At 54.3% G+C, this 19106-nt stretch overlaps 1 protein-coding gene and 1 long non-coding RNA gene across 2 annotated transcripts; one reads left to right on the top strand and one right to left on the bottom strand.

Moving 5' to 3' along the window:
- Window positions 1-1084: 1084 nt before the first annotated feature.
- Window positions 1085-17512, top strand: Ttyh1 (tweety family member 1). Its single transcript, XM_005084140.4, is given in 15 exon segments — window positions 1085-1314; window positions 4300-4401; window positions 4403-4479; window positions 6444-6555; window positions 7523-7743; window positions 9127-9222; window positions 10385-10457; window positions 10739-10814; window positions 11785-11840; window positions 12036-12128; window positions 12491-12583; window positions 16419-16561; window positions 16695-16740; window positions 16948-17023; window positions 17151-17512. Coding segments are annotated over 14 exon segments (1353 nt in total). The 5' UTR covers window positions 1085-1188; the 3' UTR covers window positions 16987-17023; window positions 17151-17512.
- LOC121135286 lies at window positions 8731-12541 on the bottom strand. Its single transcript, XR_005872470.1, has 2 exons — window positions 12176-12541; window positions 8731-9431 (listed from the first exon to the last, which is right to left on the bottom strand). It is a non-coding gene; the product is annotated as an uncharacterized LOC121135286 (long non-coding RNA).
- Window positions 17513-19106: the final 1594 nt, after the last annotated feature.

A 19106-nucleotide genomic window follows, 5' to 3' on the forward strand; every position in this document is an offset into this window, starting at 1 on the left:
GTCTGTCTGTCTGTCTGTCTCTGTGTGTGTGTGTGTGTGTGTGTGTATCTCTGCCTGTGAATATCTGTCTTTCTCTGTCTCTCCCTCTCTCCCTCCCCCACCCTTTCTTTTGCTATCCCTTTCCTACCAACCTGGACGAAAATGCAGGGAAGGGATGGGAGGATTAACTTTTACTCCTTGCATTATCTCGCATTTCAGGGGAAAGACTTGCCCTCCTCCACACCAACAGGGACCCTTGAACAGCACCCTGGGAGTGTTAGCTCAAGGTCACAGATCAGGCGATGATGTCACGGTGGTCAGGTCCCTTCCAGGTTCTCTATACTCCCTTCCTCTTCTGTCTGTTGGACTTTAACGGCTTCCCATGAGACCCAAAACAGATATTTGTCTAAAGATGCCTTGAACTTTAAAGTAAATGACAAGGGGCGGGGTCGTTGGACTAAGGCAGTTTGGAGGAAGTCTCAAAGGCCTGGGAAGCCACCTCATGCAGATGGGAGCAGTTCCTATATGGATAACGGGAGTCCTTACACAAAGTGGGTGGGGTCCTCATACAAGCTTACAGCTCATACGGGTCTTTAAATGCATTCTGGAAGGGTCTGTCCACGCAGGAAGGCTTCTGTCTAGAAACTGTCCATACACAGGTTAGGACAAAGTGGTGGAAAGGTTTTTATCCAAGCACAAGCGCTCTTTACAACAAAGAACGCCCTTAGAAAAGTGATGGATTTTCATTGGCGTGCTTGGCTATTACCTGCAAAATACTGCTCAAATACTAGTGACCTTTACCCCAAGGTGAAGGTTTTACATAAGGATAAAGAGCCTGTGTGCTTCGGAGAAAAAGCACAGTGTCCTGGCTCTTGCACGTACGGGGACAAGGCAGGCTTACTCGATTTTGTTCTCAGCATTGCCCAGCCCCTGGATGCCACTGACTTGAGCGAAGACCCTGCACCTGCTCAGGCAGCAGGTGGGAGCCCGGGAGAGGGCGGAGCAACTGGGCCCACTGCTCTCGCCGCATTGCCTCCGGTGGCCGCCAGGGGCAGCACCGAGGAGCCTGCCGCACCTCCCCCTCCCCAATCTCCACCCCCCGCCCTCCGGGCTCCTGCTCCCGGGAGCCCCGCAAACCCCGCTCCGCCCGCGCCCCGCACAGCACCGAGGCTCCCGGCCCGGTCCGCCCAGCTGCCCCTCCCCGGGGCCATGGGGACACCCCCGGGCTACCGACCCTCTGCCTGGGTGCATCTCCTCCACCAGCTGCCCCGCGCCGACTTCCAGCTCCGACCGGTGCCCAGCGGTTTTGCACCCCGCGACCAAGAGTACCAGCAGGTGGGATGGCAAACAGGGCTCAGGTCCCCCGGGAGCAGGAGGCTGGGTCACAGTTCCTGCGTCTTGGGGGCCGGGGAGCCTGTCTGCGTTTGGGGATACAAGAGCAAGACTGGAGATAGAGAGCTCATACCTTGAGGTTTTCCCTCTCGGACGAGGTCTTGGGGTGTAGACCCCCCTCTCTCTAAATAAGAGACCGCCAGAAGCCTAGACCCGCAAAAGTCCTAAATGGGAGGAGACGAGTCCCCAGCATTTGGGCTCCTGAAACCTGCCTTGGAAGCCAGTCTCCAGGGTCATCTAAGGAAATGTCCGCTCTTGAGGTCCTGGGCCAGGGGGACCCCGCCCCCACAGGGTCTCAGTTAATAAATATGTCCCAGATAAGGGGGTACCCAAGAGAGGACCCGAGAGCGGGAAGGCTTGTGAGGCAGCCGAGGTCTGGGACAGGGATTGGTACCCTCAAATAGGGAAGAGAGATTTTAGGGCCGGGGCTGGGGAATGAGGTGAGGTGAGGATTCAGGGTGCTTTCTGCCCGTCCCAGGACAGAAGGGGCTGTCAGGGCGACAGAGAGGATCCGGTGGAGATGAGGCTAGGGTTGGGGCTACTACAGACGACAGGCCTGGGTCCCGGGAGGATTAGGCTGGTGGTGGAACCTCACAGAAGCTGGGTCCCCAGGGAAAGGGGCTCAGCTGCAGCTCTGGGTGTGTGGGGGGTGGCTGTCCCCTGACCCAGTTTAATTCAAGTCCTTGACTTTGAGATTAATGAGAAAAGCTTGGCTGAGCTGGGGGACTGGGGGTGGGGGGGCTGGGAGTCAGAGCTGTCCTTCCCCCCAAGTCTGAACCCCTGCGGCTGTCCAGGGTGGCTTCTGGAAAAGGGGCACAGGGTTGGGAGAGCTTCGAGGGAGGGGGTTGCTCCCAGAAAAGCAGCAAGGGGGAACGTGTGCTGTGTGCTTGCTATTTGGGTCATGGCTGGCACAGCCTGAGCGGCTCCTCCCTGCCTACTCCACCCGCCCCCTCTCCCCTCCAAACGGGGACCGCCATCCCCTCGCCCACAGCCGCTTACACAATCGCAGCCTCCAGCCGGTGGGTCCACCCACTCCCAGCCAGACTCACGGGGCTTATGGCTCTGGGGAGCGCCTCAGCCGCGAGGAATCCCCCGTTGGCCCCCAGCCCCATCACAGACACTGAGAACACTTCACTCAACTTCATGCCTAGCTGACAGAGTCAGCACACACAGTCCCATCACCGGGACACTCTTCTTCATGGAAATGACCACCATGAGCACAGCAAGACACACTACGAGGGATTCTCGACCTTCAAGATCGCATGCCCAGTAACATGGACACAGCACACTCATGTGTACACCATCACACACAAGGATACACTCATACACTACACACACACACACTCAAACTCACCCCAAGTCACCACTCCCTGATTGAAGGAGCCCACAAGTATTCTCTTGCGCACAGAAATGCAGCGTGATGCACACAAACACCTTATACTCACACTCCATATGCCCTCATCTGGTGGAAGGCAGATCCACAGCCACATAAACGCGGCACACGCTTGTCACTCACACAGGTGATGCGGAGGACTGCAGATAGGCTACGGTTTAGGGACAGCAGTCGCTGGCAATGCAGGGCTGTGATTCCACACCTCAGACTGCCCTTACCCTGCGGTGTGGCTCCAGGCAAACCCTGCTCCAGCTCTGGGCCTCCGAGGTGTGAGACACAGGTCTCCTGAAAGACCCTACCACATGCAGAGCCTACAATCCTATCATTTATTTGCGACACGGACTCACTCCGTAGTCCCGGCTGACTGGAGTTTATGTAACTTGGACTGTGGTGATCTCCCTGCCTCTGCCTCCAGGGTGCTGGGGTTACAGGGGTGTGTTGCCCTGCCAAGCTCACAGCCACCCTGTTCTGTAAGGTACTAGCATCCTTTCTGCCTACCCGTCTCCATGCTTTGGGTATCACTACACACCAACATCAGTCTTCCTTTCTCTGTAGTTGGTTCTCTGTGTAGTTTCTGTGTGTCTCCTCATCTCTCTGCCTTTGTCTCTCTTTCTCCCCTATCTCTGGCTAGATTCTGCTGGTGTTTTTTGTGTGTCTTATCTCCATTATCCCTCTTTCTTCTGGCCTTCGTCTCTCTCCTGGCCTGCCTCTTTCGGCGTCTTCCTCTCTGTTGCTTAATGTGTCTTCCTTCCCTAGCTCCCCATCTCTGAGCCTTGTATATGCCATAATACATAACCACACACACACACACACACACAAGCTGTCACAGCACCCTGTCCCCATCCCAACCCTGGGGTGACAGACTCAACGGCAGTGGGTGTGTGAGCTCAGCAGCAGGGCGGAGATGGGATAGAGAAGGCTGCTGCCTCTCCTGCTCTCCTGGAGGATAGAAATGGGAGCCTCCCTTGCCCTTCATGCCATATGGTTGGTTCAGAGCGAACCTCAGGAAGGCCTCGGGACATGCAGCATTCCAATTGCCTGGTTGCAGTGAGGAAGCTCAGAGAGAGGAGGGGCCTTTTTGAGGCCACGCAACCTGGGAAGAACTGACAGGAACCCAAAACCTGGGACCCCCTACGTGGACGCTGCCTCCAGCAATCTAGCGCTAAATTCTGGATGAGCCTCAGTTGCCAATATGGAGAATGGGTATCTCATGTTTTCCCACAGCCTGAGTAACGTCATCAGGGGGCTGGGCTTCGCTCCCCCCAAGCCCCCTCCCCCAACCCCTTGCCACACAGCCGAGGAGGAACTTTTGTTTTTGGTTTTTTCCGAGACAGGGTTTCTCTGTATTGTTTTGGAGGCTGTCCTGGAACTAGCTCTGTAGACCAGGCTGGTCTCAAACTCACAGAGATCCGCCTGCCTCTGCCTCCCGAGTGCTGGGATTAAAGGCGTGCACCACCATCGCCCGGCTCCGAGGAGGAACTTCTTGTCTGGGACATGAATGTACCCTCTGAGGCTTCTCCTCACCTCTTCCTCAGGCCCTGCTGCTGGTGGCAGCCTTGGCTGGCCTGGGTTTGGGCCTGAGCCTCATCTTCATTGCTGTCTACCTCATCCGCTTCTGCTGCTGCCGGCCCCCGGAACCCCCCTGGGGCCAAGAGTCCCCCACCCGGAGGAGGCTGCGTCACCTGGAGCTGTATCGCTGCCCTTCTCGTGGGCTGGTAATGGGGCCCCAGGGTGGGTGGGGAGTGCAGACAGAGCTCCCTACACTTGCTGTTAGTCTTCTTCCGCATCTTGGGGTGTGGGCCCCGGAGTTAGGGGAGAGAATCCCTAGGCATTGAGAGTGTCTGCTTAGTGAGTGGAGAGCTAGAGCCCTAAGGGGGATGAAGCCTATTGCAGAATTGAAAGCCTGGGACAGGTTTGGGGTTTTTAATGGTTCTCTGTTAGCCAGTTGTGCTACCTAAGGGGAATGAGATACTCTCTCTAGACCTCAGTTTCCACATCTATGAAGTGGGTTTTGCAGTACTACCCAAACCCTAGTTCCAGTAAGACTAGAAAGTGTACATTGCCTGGGTGCTGGGGGTATCCTCTGAGTTAACACTGATCAAAGAGTTAATTCATTCAACAACGGAGCATAAGTACCATGTGCCAGACACTGACCGCGCCAACCTAGGCACTCTGTGACTTCAGTCAGAGTCCCAGTCAGGGAAACAACCAGACCTCACAGGGTCACCAGCAGCAGCTCCTGTCCAGCCCACACCCAAGCTGGGTCTGAGTCTTTTTCATGTTAAGAAACTGTGTTGAAGATGGCCACACCTGGCTCTGAATGAGGGAAGTTCAGGGAGGGGAGGGAACAAGACTTTTCAAGCCCATACGTGGAGAGACAGACTCAGGGAAAAAAAAAAAAAAAAAAAAAAAAACAAACCCAGGTCCCTCAATAGGAACTTCAGTGAACTTCACATCAAGATTGCCTAGGTCATGGTTAGTTATCTGGCTTACATCACATACGAGAGGACTTAGGACACGAGGGGACTGAGACCCACCGGGAACCTCATGTATGGTCAGCAGGAGCCCTATAAGAATGTGGTGTCCCCTCCAGCCAGCAGGGGCTATGTCCTGGAGTAATCACCCCAGCCTGGGCTGTGGGCCACTCTTCCTTATTGTAGGAAGAAGGGGGTGTGTGTTTGGGAGTCTATGGGGGTTGGGCGCCCTATATCCAAGATGTTTTCTCACCAGGCTCTCCAGAATGGGGGTAGGACGGGGGACGCTGACAAAGGATCAGTGGGGGAGAGACGCAGCCCCAGCCCCCTCAGAGTCTGGGAACAAGAGGAGCTTTGTAGGGTTCTGAACAATGGGGCAGGGGCAGTAGGCTCCCATCCAGGGGACGGGGTGGGGGCCTGAGCAGCTCAAGGCTGGGAACTGTGAGGCCATCAGGCTCTCGCCCCCTCCGGAGCGAGGCGCAGACTCAGGGAGGAAAGTGGGTCCCCATATTCAAGCCCTACAATGGGAAGTCTGTGTGTTGGCTGCGCAGGGACCGGGGCCCAGCTCCTGGCCTGGCCTGCAGCCCTCCCTCCCACATTCTCTTACTCCTCTTCCAGCTGGCCAGATGCCTGGATCCCTGGGCAGCAGAGGGAAAGGCTAAGAGCTCTGGGCACAATGCCTTTTACAAAAGAATAGGGCCTGGGACCTTGGGCTCCCAAGAACCTTTAGGAGGCAGGGGCATGGAACACCTGGGCTAGGAGGAGCCAGGTGTTGATGGCCTAATGCCTCCTCAGAAAAGGATGTGAATTCTGGGTGTTTTGGCAAAGGATGTGGCAGTTGGTTGTGAGCTGATCATAATCGGGAATTGATAACCTTTTATCCAGGGCTAGGCAAAACCAGGGTTCCACTCTGGGGAGGTGCGAGTTAAATCTGGGGCTCCTTTTCCACCACTCCACCCACCATTAGCATCACAATGACGTCTCTCCAGCTTTGGGGGGGTGGGGTGAGGTCTTCAGGTTACCTTGGCAACTGGTGGCGGCCAACCTTGAGCTGTTCTTTTTCCCACGGAGAATGAACCAATAGGGTGGACGCAGAGTTGGGATAGGCAAATGCCGCAAAGGGGAGGACGGGTACGTGCGGAGTCCTGGTGCCTGCCCTCCAGGGTCTGAGGCTGGTTGGTGTTTCTTCTTCCTTCTTCTCTCAGTGCGGGCATTGGCATTGGTTTCTATGGCAACAGCGAGACCAGCGATGGGGTGTCCCAGCTCAGCTCAGCGCTGCTGCACGCCAATCACACGCTCAGCACCATTGATGACCTGGTGAGGGGGCCAGCCCGCTAGCCGGACTGCAGAGTCTCCGCATGGGAATGGGGTCCCCCACTGAGGAACAAAAGGAACCAAAACCAAAGCAGATCCCAGACCAGAAACCTAATCCCCAGACTCAGAATTGCAAACTCAGACCGTGTGTCAACCCTAACCTTGCAACCTGGAGCTGGATTGAGAAGATGATTCAGACCGAAGACTCACACACAGGCCCAGGCCTGCTGCACTTCCCTTTATATCCCAAGCCAGAGAGACAAAACACCAACGACCCCAGTCCCAGTCTGCAGGCGGGCCCAAGGTTACAGACCCTATCCTTGGCCCAAATGCAAGCTCTGGGACTCCCACTGTGAGATCTGTTACTCCAGGGTTCCAGAGCTCAGGGCTGAGATGCAGGCGTTGCAGTTCAGAGGCTCTACTTGGGTAGAGACAAGGAATCAGATTTGAGACCCCAGACTCAGAAAGGCTTATACAAATTCCAGACTTAAGACGCACCCATAGCCGGGTGGTGGCGGCGCACACCTTTAATCCCAGCACTCGGGAGGCAGAGGCAGGAGGATCTCTGTGAGTTCGAGACCAGCCTGGTCTACAGAGAGAGTTCCAGGACAGCCTCCAAAGCCACAGAGAAACCCTGTCTCGAAAAAAAAGACCCGTCCTTCCATTTTGACTCAATTTCAATGCTGGAGTCTTTACCTTGGACTCAAGCCCCCGGCCGACTTAGAGCAGATGTCACCCCGGCCGACTTAGAGCAGATGTCACCCCGGCCGACTTAGAGCAGATGACAGGGACCTGGGAGGCCCGCCTTCACTCACCTTTCCCCCAGTCTCCGGATGTTCCGGGACCCCAGATCTCAGGCAGTTGACACTCCTCACCCCTGCCTCGCCCCCAACACCCCATCCCTCAGCCCCAACCCCAGGCTTTGGAAAAGGCCGTCCTAAACCTGAGACCATGTCATCCATCGCCCCAGGTGCTGGAAACAGTGGAGAGGCTGGGCGAGGCGGTGAAGACAGAGCTGACCACCCTGGAGGAAGTCCTGTCAGAACGCGTGGAGCTGGTGGCCGCCGCCCGGGGAGCCCGGAGGCAGGCCGAGGCTGTGGCTCAGCACCTGCAGGGACTGGCCTTCTGGCAAGGAGTGTCCCTCAGCCCGGTGCAGGTGGCTGAAGATGTGACTTTTGTGGAGGAGTACAGGTGGGAAAAGGCCTTTGCTAATTTTTTTTTAAAGCATCATAGTCTCAAACTAGTCCCTGGGGCGGATGGGGGACAGTATCTGGAGACAGTCTGATTTGTCCCACTGGTTGGAAGGGAAGCTGCTGTCTCACCCGGAAGGTGGAGACGGGGATGCTATTCAGCATCCTGTAGGCCAGCTCCACTGTGGAGAATTAACCCAGTTGTGATTCTAAGGCGAGGCTGATAAACCCAGCTGTGAGAACAGACCTAGAGACTGAGGACCCATCCTCACACTTACATACCCCCCTCAATGATCTCCTCTCTCATTCATTCATTCATTCATTCATTCACTCAGCCGTTCCTTGACTCATTCATTCAACAAAATCACGTTACACACAGTTCCTCTTGGACCAACCCAGTAGCAAGCCTGCCTACTAGGTTATCCGGGAGGCAACTGAGTTCATTGTGCAGCAGCAATACCAGGTTATCTCCACCGAGTTATTACTTCTTGCATTCAGCAGACACCCCCAGCAGGGGGCGCATGCTGGGATCAGACGCTGGGAGGCAGGTGGGCCTAGGTCCAGGGGCCACAGGTTCTGTGTCAAGGGCCAACCTAGGATCACAGAAGCCTGGTCGGGGAGCTAGAGGTGACTGTGACAATGATATTCGGCAGACACTCACTCGTCTGGTATTAGAGATGCCCTCAACAAACGCATTGTGGCCGTAGAAGAGAGTCTGGAGGTATGACACGGACAAGGTCTCAGACAGGGCAAACCATAGTCACACGGTGACTGCTGAGAATGACACTATTGAGCACTTGCAGTATACCAAGCACTGAGATTGGGCCTTCCATGCAGCCTCCTCCGCAGTCCCGGTGTATTAGTTAATCACATATTATGTAGCATTCAGAACTCCCCCTGCGTGGTGATTTAGCTAACATGAGCCTCACCGGTGAAGCCCACTCTCCTATGACCTATACATGTGTCCATGCATTCACCTGGCAACAGATTCTGAAACTGATCCTGTTGTGCCACTCATGTTACTGGTAGGGAAACCGAACTGAGGCAGATAGGTCACATGGCTAATTGAGGGATTGAGACCTAGGCTTCATATCTCTGGTGTGCAATAGGATCCCGGGTGAATGACACCCTACAGTGCTGGCTTGGGGATCCTACTCAGAGACCACAGAACTTCTGGGTGATTTGGTCAGAGTAGGCCCCAGGTGCTTCAACTCGAGACCCTGTGCTGAAGAATATTCCAGAGTCTTGTGGGCCCAGGCCCCCGTTTCACCAAGGAACTTCACTGGGCAGCGGGGAGGCTGCAGGATCGGGTTGGGCTGGGGTGAGTCTGAGGTCCTGCTGGGCTCCTGAGGCCCACTGTCTTGCTTGACCCTTCTTCCCGCAGGTGGCTGGTCTACGTCCTCCTGCTGCTCTTGGTGCTTCTGGTTTGCCTCTTCACCCTCCTGGGGCTGGCGAAGCAGAGCAAGTGGCTGGTGGTTGTGTGAGTGGGGCGCATTGCGTAGGGGAGGGAAACAGGCGCGCTTCCAGCACGCAGCAGCGTTGCTAAAGTCACGGGGAAAGACGGAGACTGCATTTGCTGTGGAGGGGGAGAGGCGCTCTCTGACATGCCACAGATGCTTCCTCCCTTGGTCACCACAACAGCCCCGTGGAGGAAGTGCCGCCAGGTCCTCTGCGTGGCAGATGAGGGACCTGAAGTAATGTGGGGGATACATAAGACCTGTGCTCTTATTGGACGGTCCCCTGTGTGCCAGATAGCATTCTTAGGACTTCATGGGCCTCTCACACTCAGCCACCCAGGGATGAAGGCACTGGCCTCCGTTTAACAGTGGGAAGTGGTAGAAGCCCGTTGTGGCTAGGTCACGGCCACATAGCATGGAAGTACTGTGGTAGGGCTCAAATTCTGCCTGCCCATCATTGGAAGAGCCCATCCTCCTCCTCCCTTGGTGAGAACTGTCTGTGGACTCCCTCTGGGAGGGATGCCCAACTATGGCATCTGGGCCCTCATCAAAGCCTGGAGACTGATAGAATACACTGTGATGAGCAGTTATATGCCTGGGGCGGGGGGGGCGGGGGGGAGGCACGTCTTCCAGCTGACAACAGCTGTCAACATCTCCTACCACCCCATGACCCAGAATTCTTCGACCCCTCACAATCCTGGGCGTACATACATCAAGTCTTAAATAAGCCAGGCTCTGAATTTCAGAAATCAACTCTAGATTGCTCCCCACACCTTACGGCGTGGAGGTGGAATGCGTGGGGAGAGGACAGCTAAATAAAACAGGCTATGGTGGGCCCGCAAGCTAGCTCAGAACCTACCGGACCCTGTGCAATGAAATCCCGGGAAATTTAGCTCATGGGTGGACAGCTGCCTCGTAGGGACCAGGAACAGCTAGGATAGTGGCTGTTGACCTGCCAACCAAGACCTTCCCCTGTCCTTTCCCAACTGAACAGATGTTCTATTTGACGTCAGTCTGGGCCTTACCCCCCACACACACACACGCGCGCTTTACTCCCAAGTCTCTGACTCTAAACCTCTGGGCTACAGAGGTTGGTGGGTATTGGGGAGGGCTGAGGTTGGACGTGGCGTGTAGAAAGAGGCGAGGCTGATTGAGAGACCTGAGTCCAACCACGTCCTCCTCCAGGATGACCGCCATGAGTCTCCTGGTGCTTGTCCTGAGTTGGGGTTCCATGGGCCTGGAGGCCGCCACAGCTGTGGTAAGTAGAGGGCTCTGGATTCGGGTGTGCTGAACCCTGGGGTGGGTGTGACCTGATTAACGTCTGGGGAACGTGGTCACAGTTTTGAGGGTTCAGTCTTGTTCGCTGGGTCCTGAGAGAGCAGAGGCTGGGGCCCACACTGTACTCCCTCCTCAGACTGTGGAGAGTGAGAGTCTGGATGCCTGGTCTGAGGCAGGAGGGTTGGAGCCTGGACCTCTGGGTTCTGTGGAAATATAAAAGCGGGCACTTCCGATCTGAGTCCTTCCTGCTTCCTTCGTCAGGGCCTCAGTGACTTCTGCTCCAACCCAGACGCCTACGTGCTGAACCTGACCCAGGAGGAGACAGGGCTCAGCTCAGGTGATCCTCCTAAATCCCTGCTGGCCCTCAGCATGCCCTGGCACCCCCTAGTGCCCAGTCCATTGTAGGGTGGAGTTCAGATAGTCTACCAATCCTGGCAGGGTTGTAAAGGGGCAGGATCAAAACACCCCTGAGTATGAGGCAAAGGGTGAGGGGAACTCGGCCTCGGACAGGAGGATTTGACTGCGGGAGAACAGGGGAGCATAGTTAGGTCAGGTGAATCTGCTTCCAGAGGCAGGTCAAAGTATGGGGTGTGATATTGCCCACCTATAATCCCAGCGATCGGGAGGCTGAGAGGCATGAGTTCAAGGGCAGCCTGGGCTATGCAGACGTTGTCACACCCTGTTTCTAAACCAAAAACAAACCCAGAATGGAATCGGAGATGCCGCTCAGTTGGTAGAGCACTTTTCTTGCAAGCTGCAAGTCTGGTTCTCAGCAACCACGCGAAACGCGGCTTGTGCCGAAAATCTCAGCACTTAGGAAGTGGAAGAAGAAAGAACGGACGTTCAAGGCGATCCTCAGCTGTATATAACAAGTTCAAAGCTGGTTTGGGCTACATAAGACACTGTCTCAAAACAACAGCAGCGGAATGAACAACAAAACAGGAGGAGGAGGGAAGGAAAAGAAAAGGAAGGAAAGGGGGAAGGAAAGGACAGCAGAGTGACCTGTAGGTCTTTTTTTTTTTTTTTTCGAGACAGGGTTTCTCTGTATTGTTTTGGAGCCTGCCCTGGAACTCGCTCTGTAGACCAGGCTGGTCTCGAACTCACAGTGATCCACCTGTCTCTGCCTCCCGAGTGCTGGGATTTAAGGCGTGCGCCACCAACGCCCGGCTGACTTGTAGGTCTTTGAGACCCCAAGAAAGTTCTAGACTGGGTGGGGAAGGTCCCCTGGTCTATGGCCCTCCGGATTTTGCTCATGGAGAGCCCGGGCCCAGGCTCATAGCCTGTTTCTTTCTCTCCCTCCACTTCAGACATCCTCAACTATTATTTCCTGTGCAACCAGGAGGTCTCCAACCCCTTCCAACAGGTTAGGAACGTGGGCAAAAGAAACGGGAATCGAGGAGATGGCTAACGCGGAACCTCACGGGCGTATGCCGGGCTGCACTCCTGGGTTCCCTGGGAGGCGGAGGGGGCCGATGTCTAGAGTTCTGTATTCTAGTGGACAGATGGCATGGTGGACACCCTGGCCTGAGTCGTCCTCTCTTTTTATCCCTCCCCGCAGAGGCTGACTCTGTCCCAGCGAGCTCTAGCCAGCATCCATTCCCAGCTGCACGGCCTGGAGCGGGAAGCCGTCCCTCAGTTCCCGGCAGCACAGGTTAAGTCAATGGATGGCACCAGACAAGAGGGGGAAGAGAGCCCAACCTGGTGAACCTGTGGGATGCTGGCGGCTCTCATATGAAGGGGCCGGTTGGCTGGGTCGGATAGCCTCGTGGAGCGGGCCCTCCCTTCTCCAAGCAGGCGGAGCCTATGGAAAGGGGTGGAACGATAGAGCTGTGGCAGCAACAGAAGTAGAGTTGTCCCCTGGGGCTGGGAGAGCAGTGGAGGTGAGGGAGGCGCTCTAGAACGCTGCTGAACCTATGTGAACGGGAGGGGCTGGTCCCTTTGGGAAGTGGGGCTGGTGAGTTGAGGGCAGAGCGTCCGTTGCTAGGTAACTGTGTTTGTTCCCTCCCACAACAGAAGCCCTTGTTGTCGTTGGAGGAGACGCTGAATGTGACGGAGGGAAGCTTCCACCAGTTGGTGGCACTGTTGCACTGCCGCGGTCTGCACAAGGTGTGCGCCTGTGTGCTCGCTTGCCCTGCCCTCTGTCTTTCTCCCGCCCATTCTCTTTCCCTCCTCTTCTCCGCTCCTCTCTTTCTCATCCTCTTCTCCCCATCTCTCATCCCCCCAAGTTTTTCATCTTCCGCCTTCTCCCCTCCTCCTTGAAAGCGGCTCAGCCGCTTAAACTGTGGAACGAGAGCCTGGGTAGGGTCCTAGTTCCCTGGGCTGAATGCCAGTTCATGGCTCTCTTGATATAAAAGGGGCAGGAGGATAAAAGGCAGCGCAGCCTGTTCAAGCCCCACCGTGGGTTCAGCTGTGAGCAATGTGGCCTCAACAGCAGGCCAGCATCTCCGAGTTTCAGTTTCCCCGCCTTTACACCGTCGGGGGGAACAGTTGTGAGCGTTGCAAAGACTCTCCCCCTTACAACATAGAGTGTTGTTGTAAACAGAGACCTAACTGCTTTCCCTGGCTATAGTCTTCCGCAGTGATACCCTCCATGCACACAGGCTTTGCCATGATCCTGACTCTATGGGGGTCACTGGTCACTGACCCCCATAACAATACCAGGATGACCATATTTCTTTTATAGTGCTGGGGGATTGAACTCCATACTCCAGCCTATTAGATAAGCACCCTATTATTGATTTATACATGTGTGTGTGTGTGTGTTCATGTAGCCCATGCTTGCTTCAGACTAGCTGCATAGCAGAGGGTGACCCTAAGTTCTGATTTTTTTGTCCACACCTCCCTCCTGAGTGCTGAGGTTACAGGTGTGTGTCATGACACACCTTATGAAGTACCGAGGATGGAACCCAAGGCTTCATGGGCTTCAAGCACGCACTCTACCAACTGAGCTATGTCCCCAGCCTCCAGTCTTTTCAGTAGTTTTCATTTTGAGGCAGTCTCACTAAGTTGCCCAGATGGACCTTGGACTCCTAATCTTCGGGCCTCAGCCTCCGCACTAGCTGGGACAACAAGCTTTTCCAGACCCAGTGTGGAATATTATTACATTCTTTTTACAAACCCAGAGGCCGAGAGAAGACAGCTGAGTGATTTGCCCAGAGAGCAAGGACGCCATGGAAGTGTACTGAGTTGCTTCTGGTTTGCACTGCTAAGCATGGCTAGTCTGTCTGCTTCTGCTTTTGACACATTTTTACCCATCCACCACCCAAGGGTTCCCTGCAGATCTGATCTGGAGGACACGCTTATTCATCATCTTCTGGTCATCTGGTCTACCTTAGAATTAGGCTACACTCAGCAAACAGACTCCTCTCTACAAGGAGACATAAGCAACACCTGGGAGGTCCTTGTCCCAAATCGCTCTTTGCTGGGTATCCAAAGTCTAAAATCATGTGGCATCCTGCCCCAGAGGGCAGGTACCAAAAAGTGAGCCAAAGGGCACTGAATAGGTTTTCGAGAAGGGCCAGGGAGTTTGTTTTTTACACAATGGCATGCTGGGGCCCCAACCCTGTTTTATGACTCATGCAGATGCTTAGCTCCAATTGTGGTTCCAAGGTGACTATGAAGGGAGAGATGGGGTCAGAGTCTGGGTCCACCATTGATAAGCCATATGACCCTGGGCTTTGGTTTCCCATCTTTTTTTTTTTTTAACCACATGCTAAAATTGGAGACAGGAATGAGGACATTGTTCCACCTATGAAGTACTTGCCACACAATCATGAGAACCTGAGTTTGATCACCAGAAACCACGTAAAAAGCCAGGCATATGGTGCTGGTTTAAAATCTCAGCACTAAGAAGGCAGAAATAAGTGGATATTTGGTGCCTGCTGGTCAACCAGCCTAGCCCAGTTGGTGAGCACCAGGTCCCAGTGAGAGAGCCTGTTTCAAAAACAAATAAAACCTTGCTGGCTGACAATGGTTGTATACACCTTTACTCCCAGCATTTGGGAAGCAGAGCCAGGCAGATATCTTGCGTTTGAGGCCAGCCAGGACTACACAGAGAAACTCTGTTTGGAAAAACAAAAACAAACCCAAAATGTATTTAAACTTTAATCTTTGTCCCCACCCCACATGCACAGGCATCCAAACACCCCTTCTGCATGTGCACACATACAAGTACACACACACACACACACACACACACACACACACTAAATTAGAGACAAGAGACACAAAGGTAAAGAATGGGTTGGGTGTGGTGGTACATACCCGTTACCCAGTCCTTCCAGAGACAGAGGCAGGGTCAGGTGGATCTCCATGAGTTTCAGGCCAGCCTGGTCTACAAAGTGAGTTCTAGAGCAGCCAGACCTATAGGGAGAGGTCGTGTCTAAATAAGAGGCACGCGACAGGTGTCTCTGGAACCTGTGAGACTTGGTTCAAGATTCAGCTCTATCCCTTGTAGAATGTGTGACTCTGTACAAGTAGATTGCCCACTCTAGGCCAAGCTTCTTTCCACAACTGCCAAAGGCAGCATTGCGTGGGACTGTTGCAAGGATGGGTGTGCCTCGCATGTGTGTATGATGCAAACCTAACCGGTTAGTGTCCTGGTGGGCCCCTCACCCCATGCTTCATTTAACCAATAGTAGGCAGGCGACCCTCCTTCACCCCAGTGCTTGAACCAGGAAGTCAGGAATGCTCCTGTAGCTCCTCGTCCTCACTTCCCACCGCATCTGCTGCTCGCTGCTGCAGACCCTGGCCCTCCTCAGCTCCTGCCCAAGACCACAGCCTCCTGAGTGCCCATCTTGCTCATGCAGTGACAGCTGGCGATGCTTTCCAACACAATCGGATCAGAGTCTTCCTCTAAAAGCCCTTGCCTGAGTCCCCGTGCACACGGATTAAAGCCAGGGCTCCCGGCCCTGGTCTAGAAGAGCCTGTGTAGACAGCCCTAGCGAAAGCTCTGTGGCCTCAGCCTTGGTGATTCTGCCTTTCTCCCCCACATCAGCCCAGCCGCCTGCCTCTGTCTAGATCTAACCACCTGCCTGGCTGCTTGTGTCCTTTCTTAAATGGCCCCTACTAGGCGCTGCCCTAACATCTTACTGTCCTACCAGCCCTCCAGCCTCCAAAGTGGCCTCCTTGGTGCTGGGGGGCATGCCTGGAGAAAAAGGTGGCTCAGTCCATTCCGAATGAACCGGCATGTTGGCCACGCCACTGGTCACTGAGGTCACAGTGGTTCTGCTGGCCTCCAGGGTGGTAGTCCCGGCAGTCAGCCTTCTCTGCGTGTGTAGCATGTGTGATGTCCAATCCTGAGTATTATGTGAGCCACCGGTTTGTGGGGTCCACGGGGCATTTGACAATGTGTGGGGATGTGGCTTTCACAACTTTGGGAAAGGGTGCAGGCTGGCATCCTCATCTGTCAGGAGCACTTGGTTGCAAGGACAGGCAGGGCTGGTGCTTGCGGGAGGCAGCAGGATAGAGGCTCGCCCACCGAGAATCCCCGGAGAGCAGTTCCGTGGGAGCTGAGTGGAGATGCTAGGCCGCTGTGCCTGTGGGGTGGAGACGTGAGATAAAACGGGAATGGTGGCCGGGCGTTGGTGGCGCACGCCTTTAATCCCAGCACTCGGGAGGCAGACGCAGGAGGATCTCTGTGAGTTCGAGACCAGCCTGGACTACCAAGCGAGTTCCAGGACAGCCTCCAAAGCCACAGAGAAACCCTGTCTCGAAAAACCAAAAAAAAAAAAACAGGAATGGTTGTGGGGCCGCACCTCAGTAACGGCCCCGAGGCGGACACATGGATGATTTTGCATGTTCAGAACAGCTCTCTGGCAGGAGATCACGTTTGGGCCCAGAGAGTCTGGGTCATACAATACCACACAGTCAGGTGGCTGGATGTTGGGACCTGTGCACAGAGCGCGTGCATACACACTCTCAGGCTTACCCTCTGCCTCAGGACTACGGCTCGGCACTCCGAGGCCTGTGTGAAGACGCTCTGGAGGGCCTGCTCTTCCTGATGCTCTTCTCTCTCCTGTCAGCGGGGGCCCTGGCCACCACCCTTTGCAGCCTGCCCCGTGCCTGGGTTCTCTTCCCGCCCAGGTCAGCAGGGGAGAGAGGGCAGGGTCCCCAGGGAGGGGACAGGAGGCAGCACCCAGGGCCACTGGTGGGGATGGGGCAGCCTCCTGATGGGTTCCCATCCTGCTTCTCTGCCGCCCCCCAAATCACACTTCAGTGATGACTACGATGACACAGATGATGACGACCCTTTCAACCCTCAGGTACAGACCCTGGGCGAGGAAGGCCGGGTATCAACCCCTGGGTCTGAGGGGGCTGGGCTGGGTTTGAGGGAGGAGGACTGGGACTGGGATCCTGGGTCTAAGGGTAGGAGAGATGGGTATTGGACTCCTGGGTCTGAGAGAGGACAGAGGGGCCCCACAGTACGTGACAGATTCTCACTGTCTGTCTTCTCCCCGTTATCTTGCTAGGAATCCAAGCGCTTCGTGCAGTGGCAGTCTTCCATCTGAGCCTCCTCTCCAGCCTGGAGCCTGTCTCTCCTCTTTGGTAAGCTTCCGTGACACCCCAGTGTTGCACTGGGCCTTGGCTTATGGTCCTCTGATGCTGGGTGGGTGTGCGTGGGAGTGTCTAACCCCCCTCCCTAAGTCAGCTCCTAATCTCTCCTTCTCTCTAGCTCCTTTCCTGGCTGCTGGAGAAGGCCCCACTAACCTGGCCCTGACTGGGCTCTGACCACTAACACTGCTGGCCACGGACACCTCACATAGGATGACTGACGCTCTGCTCTGGTCCCAACATTCCCACATCACCCTTAGCACAGGGGACTGCTGAGGTGGCAGAGCAGGGACCAGGGCTAGCTGGGAAGGGTCCGGGTGTCCCTAACCTCTGGCTGGCTGCCAGTACTGTCCTCGGAGGGACTAAGCTGGATATGGGGTGTGAGGATGTCTCTGCTCCTGTCACATCCCAGCCATCTCAACTTGTGGCACTAACTTGGAAGAGGGTTGATTTGAAATAAAAGGGAAGATTATTTTACAAGTAGCTAGGACCTTCTTATTTCTTCCCTCCTGGGAGAGGAAGTCCCGACTGGGCTAGGGAGACCCCTTTCCCTGGTAGCTGAAAAGCAACTCTCCTCTTGTCCAGGCTCAGCATCGCTCTGGTTCTGAATCACAGGCGCATCCCGACAAGGGAAGATGCAGACCCCAGGAAGAGAATAAACCTAGCACTAGATCTAAGCACGCGTACATCCACAGGAACCAAGTCAAGCTTCCAGCCATGTGGGATGTGCAAGGGGCCTGGTGGGTTTAGGAGCGGCGTGGAATCAACTCGCTCCCCAGCAGCTCAAATCTAGCACAAGACGTCAGAAAACCTAAGTGTGTGGCAGTAAGGGGACACAAGTACTGAAAGAGAAAGTAGAACGTTTGCATGTAGTGTTGCCAGGGTGATGTAGAGGGGGAAACTTTAAGGGAGATATAAATCTAGACAGGAAAAGATAAGGCAGTCAATAAAGTACAAACATATAAATATGGCAGAGTAAAAAGGGAAATTTATTGTATTGTAAAAAGAAAAAAAATAGCCCATATGGCAAATAATTCACAGAAGTTTCTTTTATCTAACAAAAAGACAACTCCACTTAAAACTAAGCAGCTGAGATGAACATACAAAGAAACAAAAAACCCCCAGACAGACTCAAAGTTGCTCAAACTGGAGTGATTTCCAAACACAGTGGGCACTCCCCCAACCAGTACTTATTGTGACAATATAGTGGGGTGCTGCCTGGTGCTGTTCTAGAAGCCCAGGGAAGAGGTGCTCAAAATATGCTGTGAATCCCCGGATATATGAAAAAAAATAAATAAAAGGAAAACCTGCTCATACGTGAGAGAATGAAAACTCTATCTCGACCTGGTGACCCTTTGGGGAAAGAGCTTCCAGAAAGACAACAAGCAAAGCAAGAGGTGTGTGGAGAGCCAGCCATCTGTCCAGACAACACTTGACTTAGTTAAATGCTGCAGACAAGGTCACAGAAGGAAGAGAAGATCTGCAGAGGAGAACTCTCTGGAAGACCAGAATCTCTGTATGGGAGGCTGGTAGGGCAGGATCCTCAAGCTGGGCGTGACAAACAGTGGCAGTTGGGTGGGTGCATGAGCACCAAGGGACATAGCCTGAGGGGTTTTCACGGTGGCTGGACGCCTCTGGGCTCCAGTCGAGGCACCGTGCGCTGACGTGGGCAAGTTGTTTGACTCCTTGAACTCAGTTGCTCATCATGAAGGAAATGGGTATCATAAATCCAGAAACCTCAGCTCCGGCAGGACAGGTTTAAAAGCAAAATAAATGCCGTATGAATCTCTGGGTTACACTACGGCACGCAGAAAGCATTAATGAGAAAAGTATCGATGTCTTTAAGTAAAATCTGCGGCTTAGTGCAGAGTATTGAAGCAATGTCAGTTTCTTACCTTTAACAAATAAACCATGGTGAATCCGAGGTGATAGCAATAGGGGAAACTGGGCATACTAAGCCCAACTCCTGTGTTATCTTTGCAACTTTTATTTTCCTGTAAACCCAAATTTATTCTAAAATAAAAGTTCATTATAAAAAAAGAGAGATGGGAAGAAATCCTACCATGCTAATACTAAC

Source organism: Mesocricetus auratus, unplaced genomic scaffold (assembly GCF_017639785.1).
Source record: "Mesocricetus auratus isolate SY011 unplaced genomic scaffold, BCM_Maur_2.0 Super-Scaffold_100037, whole genome shotgun sequence".
In the NCBI taxonomy this organism is placed as follows: Eukaryota; Metazoa; Chordata; class Mammalia; order Rodentia; family Cricetidae; genus Mesocricetus; species Mesocricetus auratus.